The sequence below is a fragment of the Periplaneta americana genome, chromosome 15, assembly GCF_040183065.1.
Source record: "Periplaneta americana isolate PAMFEO1 chromosome 15, P.americana_PAMFEO1_priV1, whole genome shotgun sequence".
NCBI lineage: Eukaryota > Metazoa > Arthropoda > Insecta > Blattodea > Blattidae > Periplaneta > Periplaneta americana.
The window spans coordinates 133,765,175-133,784,555 of NC_091131.1; the positions used below are offsets into that span (position 1 = coordinate 133,765,175).

Sequence of the window (19,381 nt, forward strand, 5' to 3'; positions counted from 1 at the left end):
CCCCTCCCTTTTAAATAATGTATTTTGAATTCCATATAGCCTAAAATCTAAGTTACAACGAACTTAAATTTATATTCCAATTTTCATCGAAATCCGTTCAGCCATTATCGCGTGAAAAGGTAACAAACAAACATACATACATACATACATACAGACAGACATAAAAAAAATTTAAAAAAGCGATTTTCGGTTTCAGGGTGGTTAATTATATATGGTAGGACCAATTATTTTTGGAAAATCGAAAATTACCAGAAAAATTTCGGCTACAGATTTATTATTAGTATAGATTATCTTAGCATGTGCTCGATTACACTAACCTCTAGCGCTTGAAAGTGGAACTAAATGCCAGTGCACAGAGAAACAAAACAGGAAAATTCACTATGTCCACAGTCTGACTGTGCTATGTCCATTTTATATAATCCCTGTTTGCTCGGTACCCAGTTGTAGAATTAACTTGTGTATTCCTCCGAAAAACAAAATTCCATTTGCACAAAAAAATGACAACCCCTTTACCTGAACACCACAGAAATATGCTAGTTTTTCTCTAACATTCATTATAGGGTGTGCACACTATGATAAAATTGGAATTTCTTTCTGTGTGCTTACACATACAGACTTTCATTATTTATGAACACTGTTGGAAGTTTGAATTTTTGTCATTAGTAACAGTTAAGACCACTATTGTCTTGCGAATGATTTTTTTGTCTCCAGCATAGATAAAACATTACAGAGTATTTTCATTTTTGTGATTTAGTAGAATTTTAACATATTACATATTGTGCAAAAACTTGTAAATTAAATACATATCGAACGTTTGTCGGGATTTCTGCAATTATAAAACAATTTCGAAATATGTTGAATTTTTTCACTTAAGAAATTAATTTCTGTTACCAGTATGTAACCTCATAGTATAGTATATATTATGTTACTGTAAATGTTAAAATGTAACATAGCGTACTGAATCCGATTTTTCATGGACTTAAAGAGTCAGCATTACTTAAATTTGAGAGCGTAAAATATTGTTCTAGATTTAATTGTGAAATGAAATAATTTTAATACTATATAATAGAGCTTTTATATCTTGTATAAATAACGTGTTTGTTTTCTAATCCTAAACAACCTTATTCCCATTCCTTAAATGAAGATTTAGTAAGAATTTTTACAGTTAAAATTGTATCATTTTTTATTAAACCAGTCACCTTTAAAGGACAGTAACAGGCATGTCAGAAATTTGAGAATTTCAAACAGCGTACGCACATACAATTGAAACACCACGATCATTACGACCTGATCAGTGATTACGACTGTCGTTTGTGTATAGGGGAGGGGGAAGGAATATACAAAGGAAGTCAATTGAGATTCAAGTATGTCGTGAATTGTTTAGACTGTTGTTATCATGTGGGAAAATTTACAGTTTCTAAATATTTATGAAACAAGAAGGCAAAGTAAAATGAGAGGAGTAACAAATAGCTTGACTTCAGTTGTGAATTAAAGCTCACGAAGTTGCTGTAATGGCGGCCATGTCATGAAGATACCCAGTCAGTGCGGTGGGCCCACAATGGAAGATAGTTCTCCATCACAAAATCACAACGGACAACTGGGACCTTCAAGTGGTGGAATTAATGTAGGGAATAAGCAAAGTGATGAAGGAAACCAAAGAACTCAATACTCTATACCTGGTATATTGCATTTCATTCAACATGAGTGGGCAAGGTTCGAGATGGAAAGGTCGCAATGGGAAGTGGATAGAGCCGAGTTGCAGGTAAATATTGCCAGTGTAATTTGGCGTTTTATTATGAATAACGTTGTTTAATACTGCTGGTTTATCTTCTGAGCAAGGACAGTATTTTGGTACGAAAAGTTCAAATGTAGAGGTCTGATTCTAGAATATCTACAAATAAACTAGTCCCAGTATGCCAGTGAGTGTAGGCCAATGCACTTATTGGAATAGGGCGTTTTATTGCTAATATCTATATGTATGCGAATTTAATTATTGCATACCAATTTTTGTATTCACACGTTTTATTTATTGTTATTTTTTCTTTTTCAATGTAGGCTAGGATAGCTTTTCTTCAAGGAGAAAGAAAGGGCCAAGAAAATTTGAAAAATGACTTGGTTCGACGAATAAAAATGTTGGAGTATGCATTAAAACAAGAAAGGTAAGTGTATAAGGTATCTTTGTGTACTTTGGTTCTGTTTAGAATTTCAGAGTGTAAAGATTTAATGAAAATGCATGTCAGTTTCGTTTTAGAGGTAGCACTATTCGGGAGTGTGATTATCGTAAACAATAATTGACTTTAAATGTAAGGAGGGAATTTTTGTATACCAGCAAGTTTGTTACAGGAAGTGTAGTGTTTATTTTGTTAATTTAAGCCACATAATAGTTTCTTAATGTTGAATTGGGAATTTGTTATGTGCCGTTTCTTGCAACACAGTAACTTGACGTGAATGAAATAAGCCTATATGGTCATTGAAGGAACAAAAATGATTGACAAAATAGCACTATAGCCTATAACATTAATGACTGTCAGTGCTACTTAGCCTACAGTGTTATTATAAATGTAACATTATACGTAACTTACAGTACTTTAACTGAATTAAATACAGTTAACTATTGACATTGTAACTTTTTAGAAGCTGTTTACGTACTTAAATATTAATTGAGGAAACATGATATGAGCAGAAAATTGTGCTTATTCTGTTTTTATACGTAATTATGAAGAGATTTCAGTTTAACTCAATTAACAATAATAGGCATAGGTGGAGAGGGAGGGGGCCAAAGCAAAACCATAGACTTCCGATATAACAAGGTTATGGGGGACATTATTTACCTTCTCTCCCGTTATGGGTTGACCGTGGTACAGTATATCGAAATATTATCATTTAATAAAGGTATTTTCGAGAGGGTATATTTTTTTTACAGTGTTACATCCATATCCGCGATGTTTCGGACCGAGTTGTACAGGGCTTGAACTGCAGGTAGGGTTGCCAACTCTCCCGTATTTGCCCCTAATTTTTTTGCAGTCTCCCGGCTCGCATATTATTCTTCTCTTCGAGCATTTTTCTCCCTTATTTTTGCATAATGTAAAGTTTTTTATTCTAAACATTTGATTTTGCCGTGAATGATGATTTATATGATGAATTTTGTTGTTCAAGAGATGCCTTAAAATGTGCAGTGTTTATAGAAAGTAATTCTCATACAAAGAGAGTGTTTCATCTCATGAACAATAATTGGACAGATGTTCGAAACAGGAGCACGACACATTTAACCAAAAATCAGAGCTGAAAACTGTAGTCGACTTCAACTATTGCGCGAGACAAAATATATCTGAAAGTACTCTTAATTTAAGCATAGCTGATGAAGTGTAGAATACATTTTTTAGTAACTGAATCTAATATTTGTCTATTTTCTATGTGAAATTTTGTCGATTCCTTAGTCTCCCGTATTTTCGTCAAAAATAGTTGGCAACCCGTTAGTAGGTCTATTACAAATTAGGCCTATAATACGTAGGACATAATTTAAAACAATCTCCCTGTTTTTCTCTCTCATACGCAAACACATGTATACATCAATAACACTATGTAACAGTGCTAACAGAAACTTTTTTTTTTCTGAAGCTTACTCTAAATTCTAATTATTTTGCATAATCTCTCGTCTTTAAGTTTAGGCTAGACATAATGCCGGGATCACTTTTCTTTTTTCTACATTGTTCTGCAGTATGTCATTCATATTTCTCCAAGTGACGGCCTGAACATCGCAGACTTCTAGCATATGAGTATAGGCTGTTACAAAAAAAAACATTACAGTGCTTCCATTCCTCAAATGGGGTATAGAAATTCTTATACATTCAGAAATTTAAAATAAATAAGTTATTATAGTCCAGACACATGATCTGAAGACATTAATTCATCAATTTAAGCATAGAAACTTAATCATAAACAAAAGCAAAAAAGATCTTTTGAATTCAATATTTTCTAACGTTAATAGAAAAAAAAAAGTTCAGACAAGTTTGGGGGGGGGTAGTGCCCCCCCCCCCCATAACTCCGCCTATGATAATAGGCGTAGTGATTAGTATTAAAATTCAGACATCAAGTTACGATGCACTGTGTATGATACTGAATTGGAAATATGTCCAGTGTTGGCTGTATCTCGATGCACTTAGCATTTCATAATTACGAAATGGGTGCAAATTTAAATTTAATCACTGCATTTCTTATTTTATGATAGAAATAATGATATAGGCTAATTGGGCATAATTTGGCACGCAATAGGGATATCCTGAACTAGCACCAACAGATAGCGTGTGTGTACTATGAGAGATGCGCTTTGCATGTACATTTGTTTTCTGGTATATAAACATTGAGGATTTACGTAGTGTATTAGTACATTAAATACTCTTAAAAACAACTCAAAATGCCAAATTTTTGTTGTGTTCCTATATTGTAAAAACCAGGTCCCGAAATATTCTGAACATATGCTTTAAACCTTAAAAAATTTAACTAATTAAATTGTGCCTCGAAAATAATAACCAAGTTACTTCAAGTAAGGAATTGCTGGCTACAGTTTCAGTTTGGAGGAGGGAAAAGAAAAATTAATACAAACATATTCAACCTTGACAGCAAGCTATGTTAGCTTAGATTATATTCAGTACTCCTAGAAGTTTCTGAATTTTATGCTCGCAGTAAACCCTCGATGAACTGGGATGTTTATTATCCAGGATGATCCATAGTGAAATTCATTTCGTGAATAATGTTTTTAATGTGCTGTAAACTAATTATTAAAACCATGTTTTTACTTCAAACTTTCAAAATCGTCCTACATAGTATTCAAAACTGTAACCTACAAAACACAGGAATAATCATGATACTACTGCGATCATATTATATCATCATATCAAACATTGCAGTTGATCTTTTTGCAACTACAAAAAAAAAAAAAAAAAAAAAAAAAAAAAAAAAAAAAAAATACGAGGAATTTAATCTTGATAGTGCTTTCCATATAAAAAAAATACATTGGTAACTGCATATCCTGTTTTTAGCGTACAGTACTTATAATATTAATGATTAAAGAGGTAATATTCACCTTCGACAAAGTTCCTCTTTTTTTATTTATTTTTTTTTATTCGTGCACCTCGTTCTCAAAGTTCTTGTTTAGGTTCATAAATATTCAATTTACTCGTATCTGTATTCTGCATGTTTCCAGAACCAAAGCCTCAGACTAATCACAGGGACTGTAAAATCTACCCCAACAGCAGCTATGGAACTAACAAACCAACATACTCTTCAATGCGAACTAGAAAAGACTGCTGTTATAACTTACAGTATGAAAAGTTAATTAGACTCCCCTTCGACACCTGGCAGACAAAAAATTTTACAGCAAATCTCAAAACACAGGAAAGTTTTCTCTTTAAAGTTCATGATATCAAAAACAGATAACTCTACCTACTAACAAAGAAAATCTACTTCTTAAAGTAAACCCATTACAAATGCTAGATACTGAACATTATACAAATCTACTGGAGGATGTCAAAAAAGATGACACTCCAAAAGATGTACTGAAATCATTAGCCTTAGAAACAATCCATACAAGATTCCCAGAACAACAATGGCTCCATATTTTTACTGATGGCTCCTTGCTACAGCAAGTGCTGGAGCTACATTCTATCTGTTCTCCTTTTACAAACCCCTAGGATTTGGTACTACAAACAGAATAGCTCAATTCCAGCAAGCAGTAACATCCACTTTAACACCAAAAAGTCAACAAATTCTTGAGTGCTGGAAATGTTTATTTCACCTCAACAACCTAAAGAAAAAGAAATAGTTTTTCAATGGATACCAGTACATTGCGGATTGACTGGCAACAATGCTGCTAATTATCTTTGCCAAAAAGGCCTGTGGTACTATTTAGAAACCTACTACACAGTTATCCTATTACACAACAAAAAGAATAATTACGTCACAATACTACAAAATGATAAGAAATCATCTCCAAATTTCCAAAAATAAAAGGTGCGAATCTGTCTCAACCCAAAACGTCCCTGGATACCCAAGGAAGAATGCAGTTGCAATTTTTAGTCTATTTATGGGCCATGACTGCTTGGCCAAGCATCTCCAAAGGATTGGAATATTATCCTTCACCACTCTGCCCCTTATGTGATCTTCAAGAGGAAATGGTTCAAAATCATCTGCCCAGCCACTATCAACTTGGCGTCCTTGAGTGAAAAATACTGGAGAGCGAGAGAATTAATGATTTCATTGTCAGAAATTCAGCATTAGCAAACAACAACAATAATACCATATTCTGCATACTGCAGATTTTGCCATCCATCTCTTAAGGGGAATCGTTCAGTATTATACAAGTTTACGCTATTATATATTGTAAATTAAATTAAATTATGAGGTAAGAAAATACTGAATTATATTAAATTAGCCTATACTAGGTTATACAAAATAATTATAAATCAAAAACCAACAAGCGAGAGAACATAATCAACTGTAGCATAAAACATAATATAGCCCTACAACATGTTGTGCTGCATGGAACGATCCTGCCATCTAATGGTAAAACTTCGCATAAGATATACCTGTTGAACAAAGCTGTAGAGGCGGCCAGGTAGCTCAGTTGGTAGAGCAGCTGGCTATGGACTGGAAGGTCCGGGTTTCGATCCCGAGTGGTGATGGGATTTTTCTCTTTGCCAAACTTCCAGAACAGCCCCGAGGTTCACTCAGCCTCCTATAAAAATTAAGTACCAGGTCTTTCCCAGGGGTAAAAGATGGTTGGAGCATGGTGCTGTCCACACCACCTCATTCTAGTGCCAAGGTCATGGAAAGCATGGGGCTCTACCTCCATGCCCCCCAAGTGCCTTCATGGCATGTGACTGGGATACTTTTACCTTTTTTTTTACAAGGCTGTAGAATCTTGTGGTTAGTTTTGTAAATATGTGACAATATATATCTCTGATGTTAAAGGAATTAAAGTATGGAACAACTGCACAATGCCAGAGCTGCCAGGTTTTACATAATATGCCAGTTAAGCATAGTCATGTGTCTTACGGGATTGTGAGATTAAAGGAGTAGGTAATGAAAACTTATTTTTCTCTTATCTACCCTTTTCCTCTCTTTTTGTCTTGCTCTTCTCACTGTCTACTTCTACTACTTTCATTGCACTTTTCTATCAACATGTATGTATTGCAATTTTACATATCATATAAAAAGCACTGGAAATCAATCCAGAAACCTTCTGCTTAGTATCATCGTGATCGTTACATCACAACATTATTGAAAAATTCTTTACAACACATACCTTCGATAATGTATTTCAGTTGTCGATAAAAATTGATCAATTCGTGTAGTACAGAAATGATTTAAATTTAAATTTTATGAATGTATTTGTATAAGTTTATTAGTATTATTACTTCAAAACTTCACATTGACAGTTCTACAGTATGAATGAAAACAGGGATTAAGATATAAGATGAGTACTAAAATCTCACAGTTTATTAGTACCGTATGAATCTAAATAAATTGGAGTTATTTTCAATAGTAAGTTAACATGGAGCAACCATTTAAAATACATTTTTGAAAAAGCTCGTAAAAGATTCTCCCTTCTAAAAAGACTAGCAGGAAAGAAATGGGGATGCTCTAGGAATACTTTGAACACTACATACAAAATGTTTATACAGCCAGTGCTGACATACTGCGGAGAAATTTTAATTACTTCACCTTTCATAAACGACATAGAATATGTTCAAAACCAAGCTCTCAGACTCATTGCTGGTGGAATCAAAACAACTCCAATAGATTCTATGAGGTTCCTCACTAATATTAACAGTATCAAAATGACAATAGAAGAAAAAGCACTGATTCAATATGAAAAACTTATCAGATTACCAGGAAACAATTGGCATTCATACAGTCCTCTCTGTAGATTGAAAACTCAAAAAAGTTTCATATCCATTGTTCAAGAATTAAAACAGAAAATCAATATCCCGAATTTAAAAGAAAACTTACAAATTAAACCAAACTCTTTAACTCAATATAATCTAAATTTAACAGAAGAAATACTGAAATCAGAAGTAAACACTGAAATACTAAAACAATTGTCTTTAGAGACAATTAATATTAGGTACCCTTCACAAAACTGGCTTCATTTATACACCGATGGATCCTTGATCTCCAGAGAACAAGGTGCCGGTGCAGGTGTTACGTGCTGTCTCTTCTCACTTTATAGATCACTTGGATATGGAACAACAAGTTCTGATGGTGAAATCATTGCAATAAGTGAAAGTCTCAGGAATCTTCTATGCCACATCAATAAATTTAGGAATGCAGTTATATTGTCAGACTCCAAAGCAGCTATTCTATCAATTGTCTCTAAACACACACCTTCATCTCAAACAGCAGAAATAACTAAAATGCTCTCTCAATTAATATCACTCAATAAAAGAATTGTATTCCAATGGATACCATCCCATTGTGGAATCCTGGGAAACGAGAATGCGGATGCTTTAGCAAAGAAGGGCAGCACTGCTACTTACAGACCTGTTACTAAATCTACGTACTACTCTGTGAAGAGATTTATTAAATCTACATACTTAGACTTCAACAAACAAAATTTGATAACACAATCCCAAGGGAAAAAATGGAACTCTCTGCATCAAAATCCACAGTTAATTCCCGATTTACCACGAAAATCGTCTGTAGCTGCATTTAGATTGGGAACAGGCCATGATTGTTTGGCTAAACACCTGCATAGAATTGGAATATATCAGTCCCCTAACTGCCCATTGTGCAACTCAAACCAAGAAATGGATTCGGAACTCCTCAAAATCTGTGCTTCATTGGCTGGTAATGATAGTATCTTTGAAAAATATTGGAGTGCAAGAGGTCAAATGACTTTATTGTCAAACGCCTGGCATTGGAAAACAACAACAACATTTTAATACTTCTTTTACCTGCAAAGATGATAACCCATTTCATGTACGATACTGGAGATGACTTAAACTCTTCGCAACTCCCAATTTTATCTTTGCCATAATCCTTCTATAACTGCCTAAACTGTCAAAAACCGATTTAATGTATAACAAACATAGATACGAGCATCAGTGTTAACAGTAATGCCTACGAGATGTAGGAGTAGTCCAAAAGTGGCATACGTAAACAGCTGTTGCCTTCTACATGAGTACCATATGCTCGCTCCAATATTACACACTTAAGCCAAATTTGACACAGACCTAATTGATATTAAATTTGTTTTTATTGCTTCACTTCTAAGAATGAGATATGCATGTATGTATGTATGTATGTGATGAATAGTTGTTGGTACAGGTCATTCAGATAGATGCATGTGCCATAGCTTATGATGAGAATTTTATGGTAGGGGTATATAAATGAAGCATAGCGAAGAAGGGAGGCTTCCCAATCCACTTTTTCCTTATCCTCATGAGCAGGTAGATTTCACGAGATACTGAATGGTCTATAAGAGAGTTTTTTATGAACATGTAAACTATTAACATTTGATAAACAATCCATTGACATTTTAAGTTAAATCTTATGGTAGAAGTTTCTTACATGTCTCATAGATATATTCATTTATTCATAGTTCTCTGCCCAAGGACAAGTCCTTGCAAACCCAGCATTCTCCAATCTTTTCTCTTTGTCTTCAGATGCTATCTTCTGCCCCAAACTTTTTTTCCGTTCACTATTCCTCCCAGTGCACCCTTCAATAGGAATTTCTTCTTAGCCACTGACCCAGACAATTTCTTCCTAATTCGTTTCTGCATTATTCTTTCTTCATCTACTTTTTCTAGCACTGTCTGTTCATTTCATATGCTCTCTTCTTCTGGATATACACAATTCAAATGCTTCCAGTCATTTCTCTTCACGTCATCATAATGCCCATGTTTCTGCCCCTTACAGTACCACACCCCACACAAAGCACTTTACTAGTCTCTTCCTTGGTTCTTTTTCTAAAGGTCATAGATTAATGTTCGTTAATTATAGGTTTACTAAAGAAAAAATTGATCATTAATTTTAATCAGCTGGATTTAAATGATCAAAACTCTTTTTTCCTCACAGAACTTAATGATTTAAATAAAGAATCCTTTTATTGTAAGGTTGTGAATTGTTTAGTCATTTATTTCTAAATTCACTTTGTTTTTTTTTTAATACCACTAATATCTTACTTTTAACCATTGGTCAAGTTCTAAGCTGCATTAGATAAAAAAAAAATCTTCCTTTACCCAAGGATTGATTGCTTACAGTATATATTATCGACAATACGATATTCTATTGAACTAAGTAAATTATTTCAAATAGAAAACTATTGTGTTCTAAAAAGCACATCATGTGAAGTGAAGTTTGCTCGTGCCCAACTAGGCTAGATCTACTTACATTTTATTTTGTAGACAATTAGATACTGGCCCACATTAGTTGTACAGTATTGTTTGCTGACCTCTTTTTTTCTTACTTCCTCCCCCTCCCTCTCGGCGGTTGGGTAGCTCAGTTGGTAGAGCAGCTGGCTACGGACTGAAAGGTCCGGGGTTCGATCCCAGGTGGTAACAGAATTTTTTCTCGTTGCCAAACTTTCAGAACGGCCTCGAGGTTCACTCAGCCTCCTATAAAATTGAGTACCGGGTCTTTTCCGGGGGGGTAAAAGGAGGTCAGAGCGTGGTGCCGACCACACCACCTCATTCTAGTGCCGAGGTCATGGAAAGCATGGGGCTCTACCTCCATGCCCCCCAAGTGCCTTTATGGCATGTTACGGGGATACCTTTACCTTTTACCCCCTCCCTCTCTCTCTCTCTCTCTCTCTCTCTCTCTCACAGACACAGACACACACTCTCTCTCTCGGCTGCAAAAGGGTATCTGTCGGATACAGGGGGGAGAGCCATTAATCCTTCCCATTGAAGGCTTTAAAGAACCAACCTGGACAAATACCCAATGTCCCATCCCTACCTTCCCGTGGTGCAGCTGTGAGTAAGCATAATTTTACGAGCTGAACTAAAGAGAGGGGCTACTCATCCATTAGCACTGGTCAGCTTGATGAGTTAATGACTGAATTTGGTATAATTTTCCTCTATCCAATATCTAATTCCCTCTTTACCATTTCCTATCCAGTCCTCTGACTGAACTCTTACTTTCTTCGACCCCAACGGCATTAGAGCATTCGAGGCCTAGGGGTTCATTTCCCTTTCCTTCCTCTTTCTACTTTTCTGTTCCTAGTGCTGACCTGCTATGGCACTAAAATCGTCCTCCAGTGGTTTAAGGAGGGAAAGCTGGTGATCAAACAGATCTCCCAGCTAGGTCCAATGGACCCGTCGACCAACAGCAGGTGTGGTCCTCCAGACATTCTGGGGGTTGTGTGTGAATGAAGTAGCCACCAAAACGTTAAAATATGGTGTTCACTTAAATCGGCTACAGCTTGCCATTTAACTCCAATATGAAATGAGTACCATTAAGGTAAAATTATCCAGAGGTAAAATAGTCCCTCAATCGGATCTCCGGGCGGGGACTACTTTAATGGTACAGGATCAACTAAAGATCTTACAATGGAATGCTGGCGGTATAACATCAGCCAAGAAGACTGAACTAGCCAATATACTCTCAGATAATAATATAGATATCTTCCTTATCCAAGAAGCAAATCTTAATGCTGACCAATTAAAATATTTTAATTTTAAAGGTTTTAATATGAAACTGTTACCCAAAGGTAGACAGATCATTAGTGGAATTCTCGCAGGTACATCAAAGAAATTAATTACAAATTTTCAAATCATAAAAGAAATGGATAATCAAGACAAATTAGAACTAATAAAAATTGAAGTATGGAAAAATCAACAACATTTCAAAATCTACAGTGCCTATAACCCACCTAATAATCCCCTTGATCTAACTTTGTTTGATATACAACCTAAAACTATCATAATTGGTGACTTTAACACCCACTCCCAACTTTGGGGCTACGATAATGTAAACCAAGCTGGAAAAATGATCATGGACCTCCCAAATACTACAACCGCAGAACTTGTCTACAGAAAAGAAGATCCCCCTACTTTCATTCATTATTCTGGTTCTGGTACAAATCCAGACTTATTACTAGTAACATCAGATATCCATCACGAAACCAAGAAAAAAATAATTGAAGACCCTGGATCTGGCCATAGAGTCATCATTGCTTCTATCCATCTCCACCAAAACCGAAGACAGGCACCCTACAATAACAAAACAACATGGAACTTTAAGAAAGCGAATTGGAAACTATTTACAACAGAACTCGACGAACACCTCAAGGTCAACACACCACTAATGGAAAATACAAACTCAGATAGGTTGAACAAATATTTCTGTGAATCTATTCTTAAAATTGCAAAAAAGCACATTCCACGAGGAAAACCAAAAAAATACACCCCATTCTGGACAGAAAACCTGAATTTATTGAAACAAGATAGAGATAAAGCAAGAACCAAAGCAGAACATAGCAAAACACCAGAAGATACTCAAGATTGGAGGAAGAAGACTGCCATTCTTAAAAAAGCAATCATAACAGCAAAAAAGAACAGTTTCAATAAATTTATTGAAAATATTAATTACAGAACCGATAGCGCTAAAACATATAAATTTCTGAAGAATATTTCCAATAAACAGGAAAATACTAGCCAACCTATTATTCATAATAACAAAACACTAACGGATAGTAGAGATATAGCAAACGCATTTAATAAACACTACTCAAACTCTCACAAACTACATCCCAATACCAAAAATACTGACAAATTTATCAAAAGAGAATTACATAAAAATAATAAAAACAATATTCCTAGTAATATCACAGGAAACTAAAAATTTGACACACGCACGCATGCACACACACACACACACACACACACACACACGTACAGGGTGGCACACGAAATTTCATACCATTTCTTTTACACATAACACATATTTATTTGTAATAAAGTAGTACAATAATGGTAAAGAATTCATCCTACGGGGTGGCACACGAAATGTCATACCATTTCTTTTACACATAACACATATTTATTTGTAATAAAGTAGTACAATAATGGTAAAGAATTCATCATTATAGACTGGAAAATATTTCCTAAGGAATAACATGTTCAATGTGACCCCCATTTCCTCACAATCTCTTGCAAATGAACCCTTATGTTCGTCACCACTCTTTGACAGCGTGCGGCATGTGAACAATGTTGTGAATAAACATTATGTTCAGTTCTGGGCAGGGGAACTTTCTCACATATTGCACGAGACAGAAATTTGGATTTATAGGACGGAAGTTGATATATGGGTCGCAATTTCAAACCATGGAATCATCAATTCATTTTTCTTTGAAATTATCAACCAAGTTCGGTACAAAGCCATGTTGGAAAACAGTTTTATCCCCCATCTCTTGGCAACAAATTTTCTACATGAGATATTTGATGTCCGTGTAATGTCGCATCGGTTTCCTGAGGGTGGCAAAATGTGCCCACCTCATAGTCCAGACATTGATCTGTGTGATTACTTAAAGAGAAAGTGTCCCACAGGAAGCCATAAAATGTAGTGCTGTTCAGAGTCCAGTTGGAGTTGTGTTGTGCGTGTCAAAGAGTGGTGAGGAACATTAGGGTTCATTTGCAAGAAGTTGTGAGGAAAAATGTCGATCATATTGAACATGTTACTCCTCAGGAAACATTTTCCAATCTGTAGTGATTAATTCTGTGCTGTTTTTGTACTACTTTAATATAAATAAATATGTATTATGTGTAAAAGAAATAGTATGACATTTCATGCGCTACCCTGTATATATACTAATGTTTGTGGAAATTGCAACCCTAAGAAAGATACATGTGACTGAAATGAAATTGATACCACAGATTAGGTACATGGCAATACACAAATGATTAGAATCATAGAACTGTACCTGATCTGTGACCATGAGATTGCAGTACGGTGTGAAGCCTCCATGTGCTGCAATTAGAGCCTCTAAGAGTTGTGGCATGGAATCAAAGAAGGCCTGGATATGTTCCTGGGGAATCTTCCTCCATGCAGTTTGTATGTGAGTCCACAAAGCATCAAGAGTGAGTGCTGAAGGACCATGACGAACAAATTGCCAACCAACCCTATCCCAGACATGTTCGATGGGCGACATGTCTGGCGAACGTGCAGGCCAGGGAAGCAGTGATATCCATCTTTCTTCGAAGAAGGCTTGCACACTCCTTGTCACATGTGGCCGGGCATTGTTCTGCTGAAATATGGCATGTGGAGTTGCCTGAAGGAGGAGCAGTACCTCGGGCTCTAAAACCTCCCTAATGTAGTGGTTGATGTTCAGATTGACCTGAATACGTAGGAGACGAGGTCGCATATTGTATCCAATGGCGCCCCAAACCATCACACTAGGCATTTGTCCGCTATGCCGCTCAACAATGCAGGCCTCAGATTGCGTTCACCAATCACACGTATGCAGCCATCATTGTAGGACAAGTTGAAGCAGGACTCATCCGAAAACACTACATTTTGCTGCTCAGCACGCCATTGATGGCGTTCATGTGCCCATTTGAGTCTGAAGTTGGAGTTTCTGGAGTTGAGGTTTCTGGACAATGGAAGCAGATGTGTGAGCCACTAGTCCAGCCCTCAAAAGACAGAGACGAATCATTGATGCAGACAGGTCCACACCCGTTGCAGTACTCCAACGTAGACTCAACACTGTGAATGAAGCTGTACAGTCCGTCACTGCCATGTGGACAAGATGGCGGTCATCCCATGCTGTGGTCCAGTACCTGCTCGTTTCTGCATACGACCCTTTTCTATCCACTGGTTCCACACATGCATCACTGTCATAGCAGGATGCTCTGTATGAGCAGAAATGTCCCAGTATGACAAACTTGCTTTCCGGAGACCGACCATTCTATCCCATTCGAACTCACTCACCTGCTGATATTGCGTCCTTCCACGTCGATGAGGCGTGCTGCCTGCACTAGCTTTCACGTTTGCACTTCGTTTGTAAGCTCTGCACTGACTGAGCAAGGCATAACACTGACCTTGCTGGTGACACAAGAGACGTCACTGTTGGGTCTATGTGTAAGCCTCTCTGCAAACATAATTATTGGTGGTACACTGCTGAGTTTGGAGTTCTTCAGGCCATTCTTTCTGAGTGTTGTGCTTTTCACAAACAGTGTAGAGAGAGAGAGGGGGGAGAGAGAGGGGAAGAGAGAGAGAGGGGGGAAGAGAGAGGGGAAAAGAGAGAGGAGGGAGGGAGGAAGAGAGAGAGATTTTTTTTTCCCTGGGGCCCTTCGGAGAAAGAAAACAATTTCATTGCTGATAAAGCCATTGTTTTCATGCAGTCCAATTTGAGGATAGTATCCTGCGTGAATAGGACTGCATGTGTTGAAATGGTTCACATTTCTTACTCCATTTGAATTGTACAGAATGTAATCTAGTATGTTCTAAATTCTTAATCTGTGAAGGCAGCCTGATTAATAGTCTTGACGGTCTATAATCTTAACTGTACAGCTGTAGATTTTCGTCGTTCCTTTGGGTATTGGGTATTACAATAATCTTCCATTTTTTGTTATTAGTGATGTGTTCATTATGTGGTTCCATATGAGTTTTAATTAATTTTATTTCATAATTCTTTTACAGTCTAGATTGAAAAACTTTGGTTATAATTATGTATGATGAAGGATCGGTGGCGCGAAGAAAAATTCTCTCTGGCACTGGGATTCGAACCCGGGTTTTCAGCTCTATGTGCTGACACTCTATCCACTAAGCCACACCGGATTGCAATTCCGATGCCGAATTGAATCCTCTCAGTTTAAGCTCCACCTCTTAGTTTTCCTTTTAGTAGCCAACCCTCATACACTGTGTCACAGATGTGTGACAGTGGCACAATGTTCAACATACTAATGTGAAGAGGTGCACTCATTATGAGTGAATAAGTGGCCAGGATCTGATGGAATGAGCGCCGTCTTAAATCACCAAGTGATTATATATGCATATCTTATTACTGCGATGTACTTAAGTACATGTGATATTTCCGTGCAGGAACACATGGCCGTTGTGCCACTGTCGCACATTTGTGACACAGTACATGAGGCTTGGCCACTAAAGGGAAAACTAAGAGGTGGAGCTTAAGCTGAGATGATTCAATCCGGCATCGGAATTGGAATCCAATGTGGCTTAGTGGATAGAGCGTCAACACGTAGAGCTGAAAACCCTGGTTCAAATCCTGGTGCTGGAGAGAATTTTTCTCCGCTCCACAGATCCTTCATCATATGATAACGCAGAATTCCTGCACAGAAATATCACATATATTTCGTTACATCGCAGTAATATAATTATGTAGAATTGTGGTATCCTTTTGCCAAGAAATCTGCTGTTTCATTACACAGCAGTTTGAATCTCACATCTTCCAAATATATGTTAAGCTGGAAACTTGCATACAACAAAATTACATGTATGAGTAAATACAAACTAACAGGATAAAGAAATGTAGGATGACCAAGAAATGATGGGCTGACAGCATCTATGGAGACGATTCCCCGTTCATTTCATTTTATTTTGTGCTTCAGATCATAACAATGATATTGAACATGTGAGTAAATACATGACAATGATGATGATGACAACAGTGATGATAGTGATGTTGTCCTCATTATCAAGCTCTCAGCATTTTATCCCATAGATACGCTGCTCATTGTGAATTTTTTGTTTTTATTATTTCATTCCTGTTTTACTCTGATTTTATTGTACAATTTCACCAACTCTCTGTTATCACTTCATCATTGTTCTGAGTACAAGTGTCCCAACTTTGCCAGCTGGCATTGTTCACAGGCTACATATACGACTTGAGGAGATGGAAACATTTTAATAGAATAGGATAATAATTATTTGTCGTTTTAATTTTTCAAGTCTTATTACTGTTGTATTTCACACATTAAGGATAATGTGTTTTTTTCTCTTTGTTTGTAGAGCAAAATACCATAAATTAAAATATGGAACTGAGTTACAGCAGGGTGATATGAAGCCACCGATTTTCGATGAGCCAGGTGGGCCTGAAGCTCCTGTAGATGGGGAAGCTCCATTCACATCTGTTAGTAATGTCAGCTGGCGACAAGGAAGACAGCTTCTCAGGCAGTAAGTGTGCAATATTATATTCTCCCAAATATGCAGAATAATCTTGAACATGAAGATTTATAAGAATATGGTTATAAATAAAATTAAGAATCTATGTTAACCTATAACCTGTACTGGTTATGATGAAAATACTATCCCTCTCACTTATTGCATATGTTCAGGACCTAATAGCTCCCAAATCAGACTAAAAATATTTTTACACATTGGATCTCTTTAAATATACCATATATATGTACCATTAATTAACATTCATAACATTTACAAAACAACTTTGATAGCAGACTTGAATAATTTCAAGGGAAAAATTGTTCTGAGACCGGGTATCGATCCTAGGGCCATTGGGACGGTGTCAGGTGAAGTTCCTGGATAGCTCAGTCGATATAGCATTGGTGTGCTGAGCCAAAGGACCCAGGATTGATACCCGGTCCCAGAACAATTTTTCCCTTGAAATTATTCGAGTCTGATTCACAGGGAGCTTTACCTGAAAGCTAGATTTGCATAACTTTGATAGCAGTTAGAACCAGCAACAGACTTTCAGAATGGCAACAAATTCATAGCAGAGTAAGACAAGGCTATCTCCATTACTTTTCATCTTATATGTGAACAGAATCATTAAAGATTGGAAACAGATGTGTTATGGTTCAATCTCTATCAGTCGAAATTTACAGTTTGACAGTGTATTCTTTGCTGATGATTTAGAACTAGTTGCATGCAATGAAGATGTATAAAGTAAATATGACCAGTCCAAAATACGACATGGAAATCAATATTGGATAAACAAAATTAATTGCATTTTGTAGGAAATACCCAGTCACAAGAAAAATTTGCTTAAACAACAAATTAATAGAAAGAGTAAATGAGTTTATGTGTCTTGGTTATAATCTAACATTTTTTGGTGAAACAGATATAACTTCTAAAATTTGCAAATACAATAAAACAATGGGAATAATCAATAAAAACATGAAGCCTTCCTAGTAAAGCGATGCACAAGAATATGTTTCAATAAAACCTTAGCTAGACCTGTACCATGTTACAGAAGTGAAGTATGAACAATGGGAAGTACGGATATCAGCAGAATAACGGTCTGTGAAATGAAATTTTTGAGAGTAACACTAAGATATAGTCACTTAGACCACAAAAGAAATGAGGATATCATGCAAGAACTTCAATTACAACCAGTCTCACAGATCTTTAGGCCAAAAAAAAAAAAAAAAAAAAAAAAAAAAAAAAAAAAAAAAAAAAAAAAAAATGGACCAAGAATTACTCACTGAGACCGCAACAGGCCTTGGTGGGCCTTATACTTGTTTGGATGATGATGATATACTGTAAAGGCGATTTGGACAGTTACTGTAATAATTCAAAATATAGAATTTTAATTCATTAAAGATATAATCTCTTTGAATATCATTCAGATGGAATGCTTCCAAAATACTTTATAAAAGTCTTTAATCTGCAATGTTAGGGATACTAGTACTGCTTCTTTGTTTTGCTGTATTATTAATTTTAATCTTGGTATTAACTTTTTTCAATCCAATGTCAGTAGCCTATATAATCATTTTATTTAAATGTCCTGTCCTCTTGTGTCCTTAATGCTAAAATTTTACTCGCCTCAGTCTGAGAAGAGTTATTATTACAATGTTTTTTACAAAAAAATGAAAATAGATTTTCTTGGGACAGTAAAAAACCAAATTAAGTCATTTGAGAAAAACTAAAGAAAATGACTGCTGTATAGAGTAGAAAAGAGACAAAAGTGATAATAATTGTAATAATTTGGAAATACATTTCACAAATAAGTAAAATATATATTTCAAACTCTTCATTTTCTGTAGGCACATTGAATTGTGCAAGAGATGTTGTACTTAATCATATCTTGTCCTTGTCATATAATTTTAATTGTTCTGGAATTGTCATGCATCATTTCATAGTCCAAACTTGTTAGATATATTCTTCATAAATAATCACTGAATGTTCATTCGTTCAATGTAATTTCCTTACTATCATTTATGTTATTTATATGATAAATTGTTCTAATATTTTCGTTGGAAATAATTCAGCAAATCATGCCTTTCATAATTACGTCTGTCTTTCTATCCTAGGTTTTCGAAACCAAATACAATAGAAGGCAGTGTATTTTGTAAGGGTTATAAAAATTATTATCATAGGCTTATTTGGAAGAGATGTAAAGCTCAGAGGCCCATGCTGTAGGTTTACTTCACGTAAAAGAATGATATTTATGATTGAAATGGTC

General features: G+C 35.9%; 1 protein-coding gene across 1 annotated transcript in view; it reads left to right on the forward strand.

Moving 5' to 3' along the window:
- Positions 1-1,280: 1,280 nt before the first annotated feature.
- Positions 1,281-19,381, forward strand: part of Cka (Connector of kinase to AP-1) — a 169,749-nt gene continuing 151,648 nt past the window's right edge. Inside the window, exons 1-3 of the mRNA XM_069848173.1 lie at positions 1,281-1,762; positions 2,056-2,159; positions 16,969-17,133. Coding sequence (XP_069704274.1) covers positions 1,526-1,762; positions 2,056-2,159; positions 16,969-17,133 — 506 coding nt within the window. The 5' untranslated portion in view covers positions 1,281-1,525. The remainder of the gene's footprint in view (positions 1,763-2,055; positions 2,160-16,968; positions 17,134-19,381) is intronic.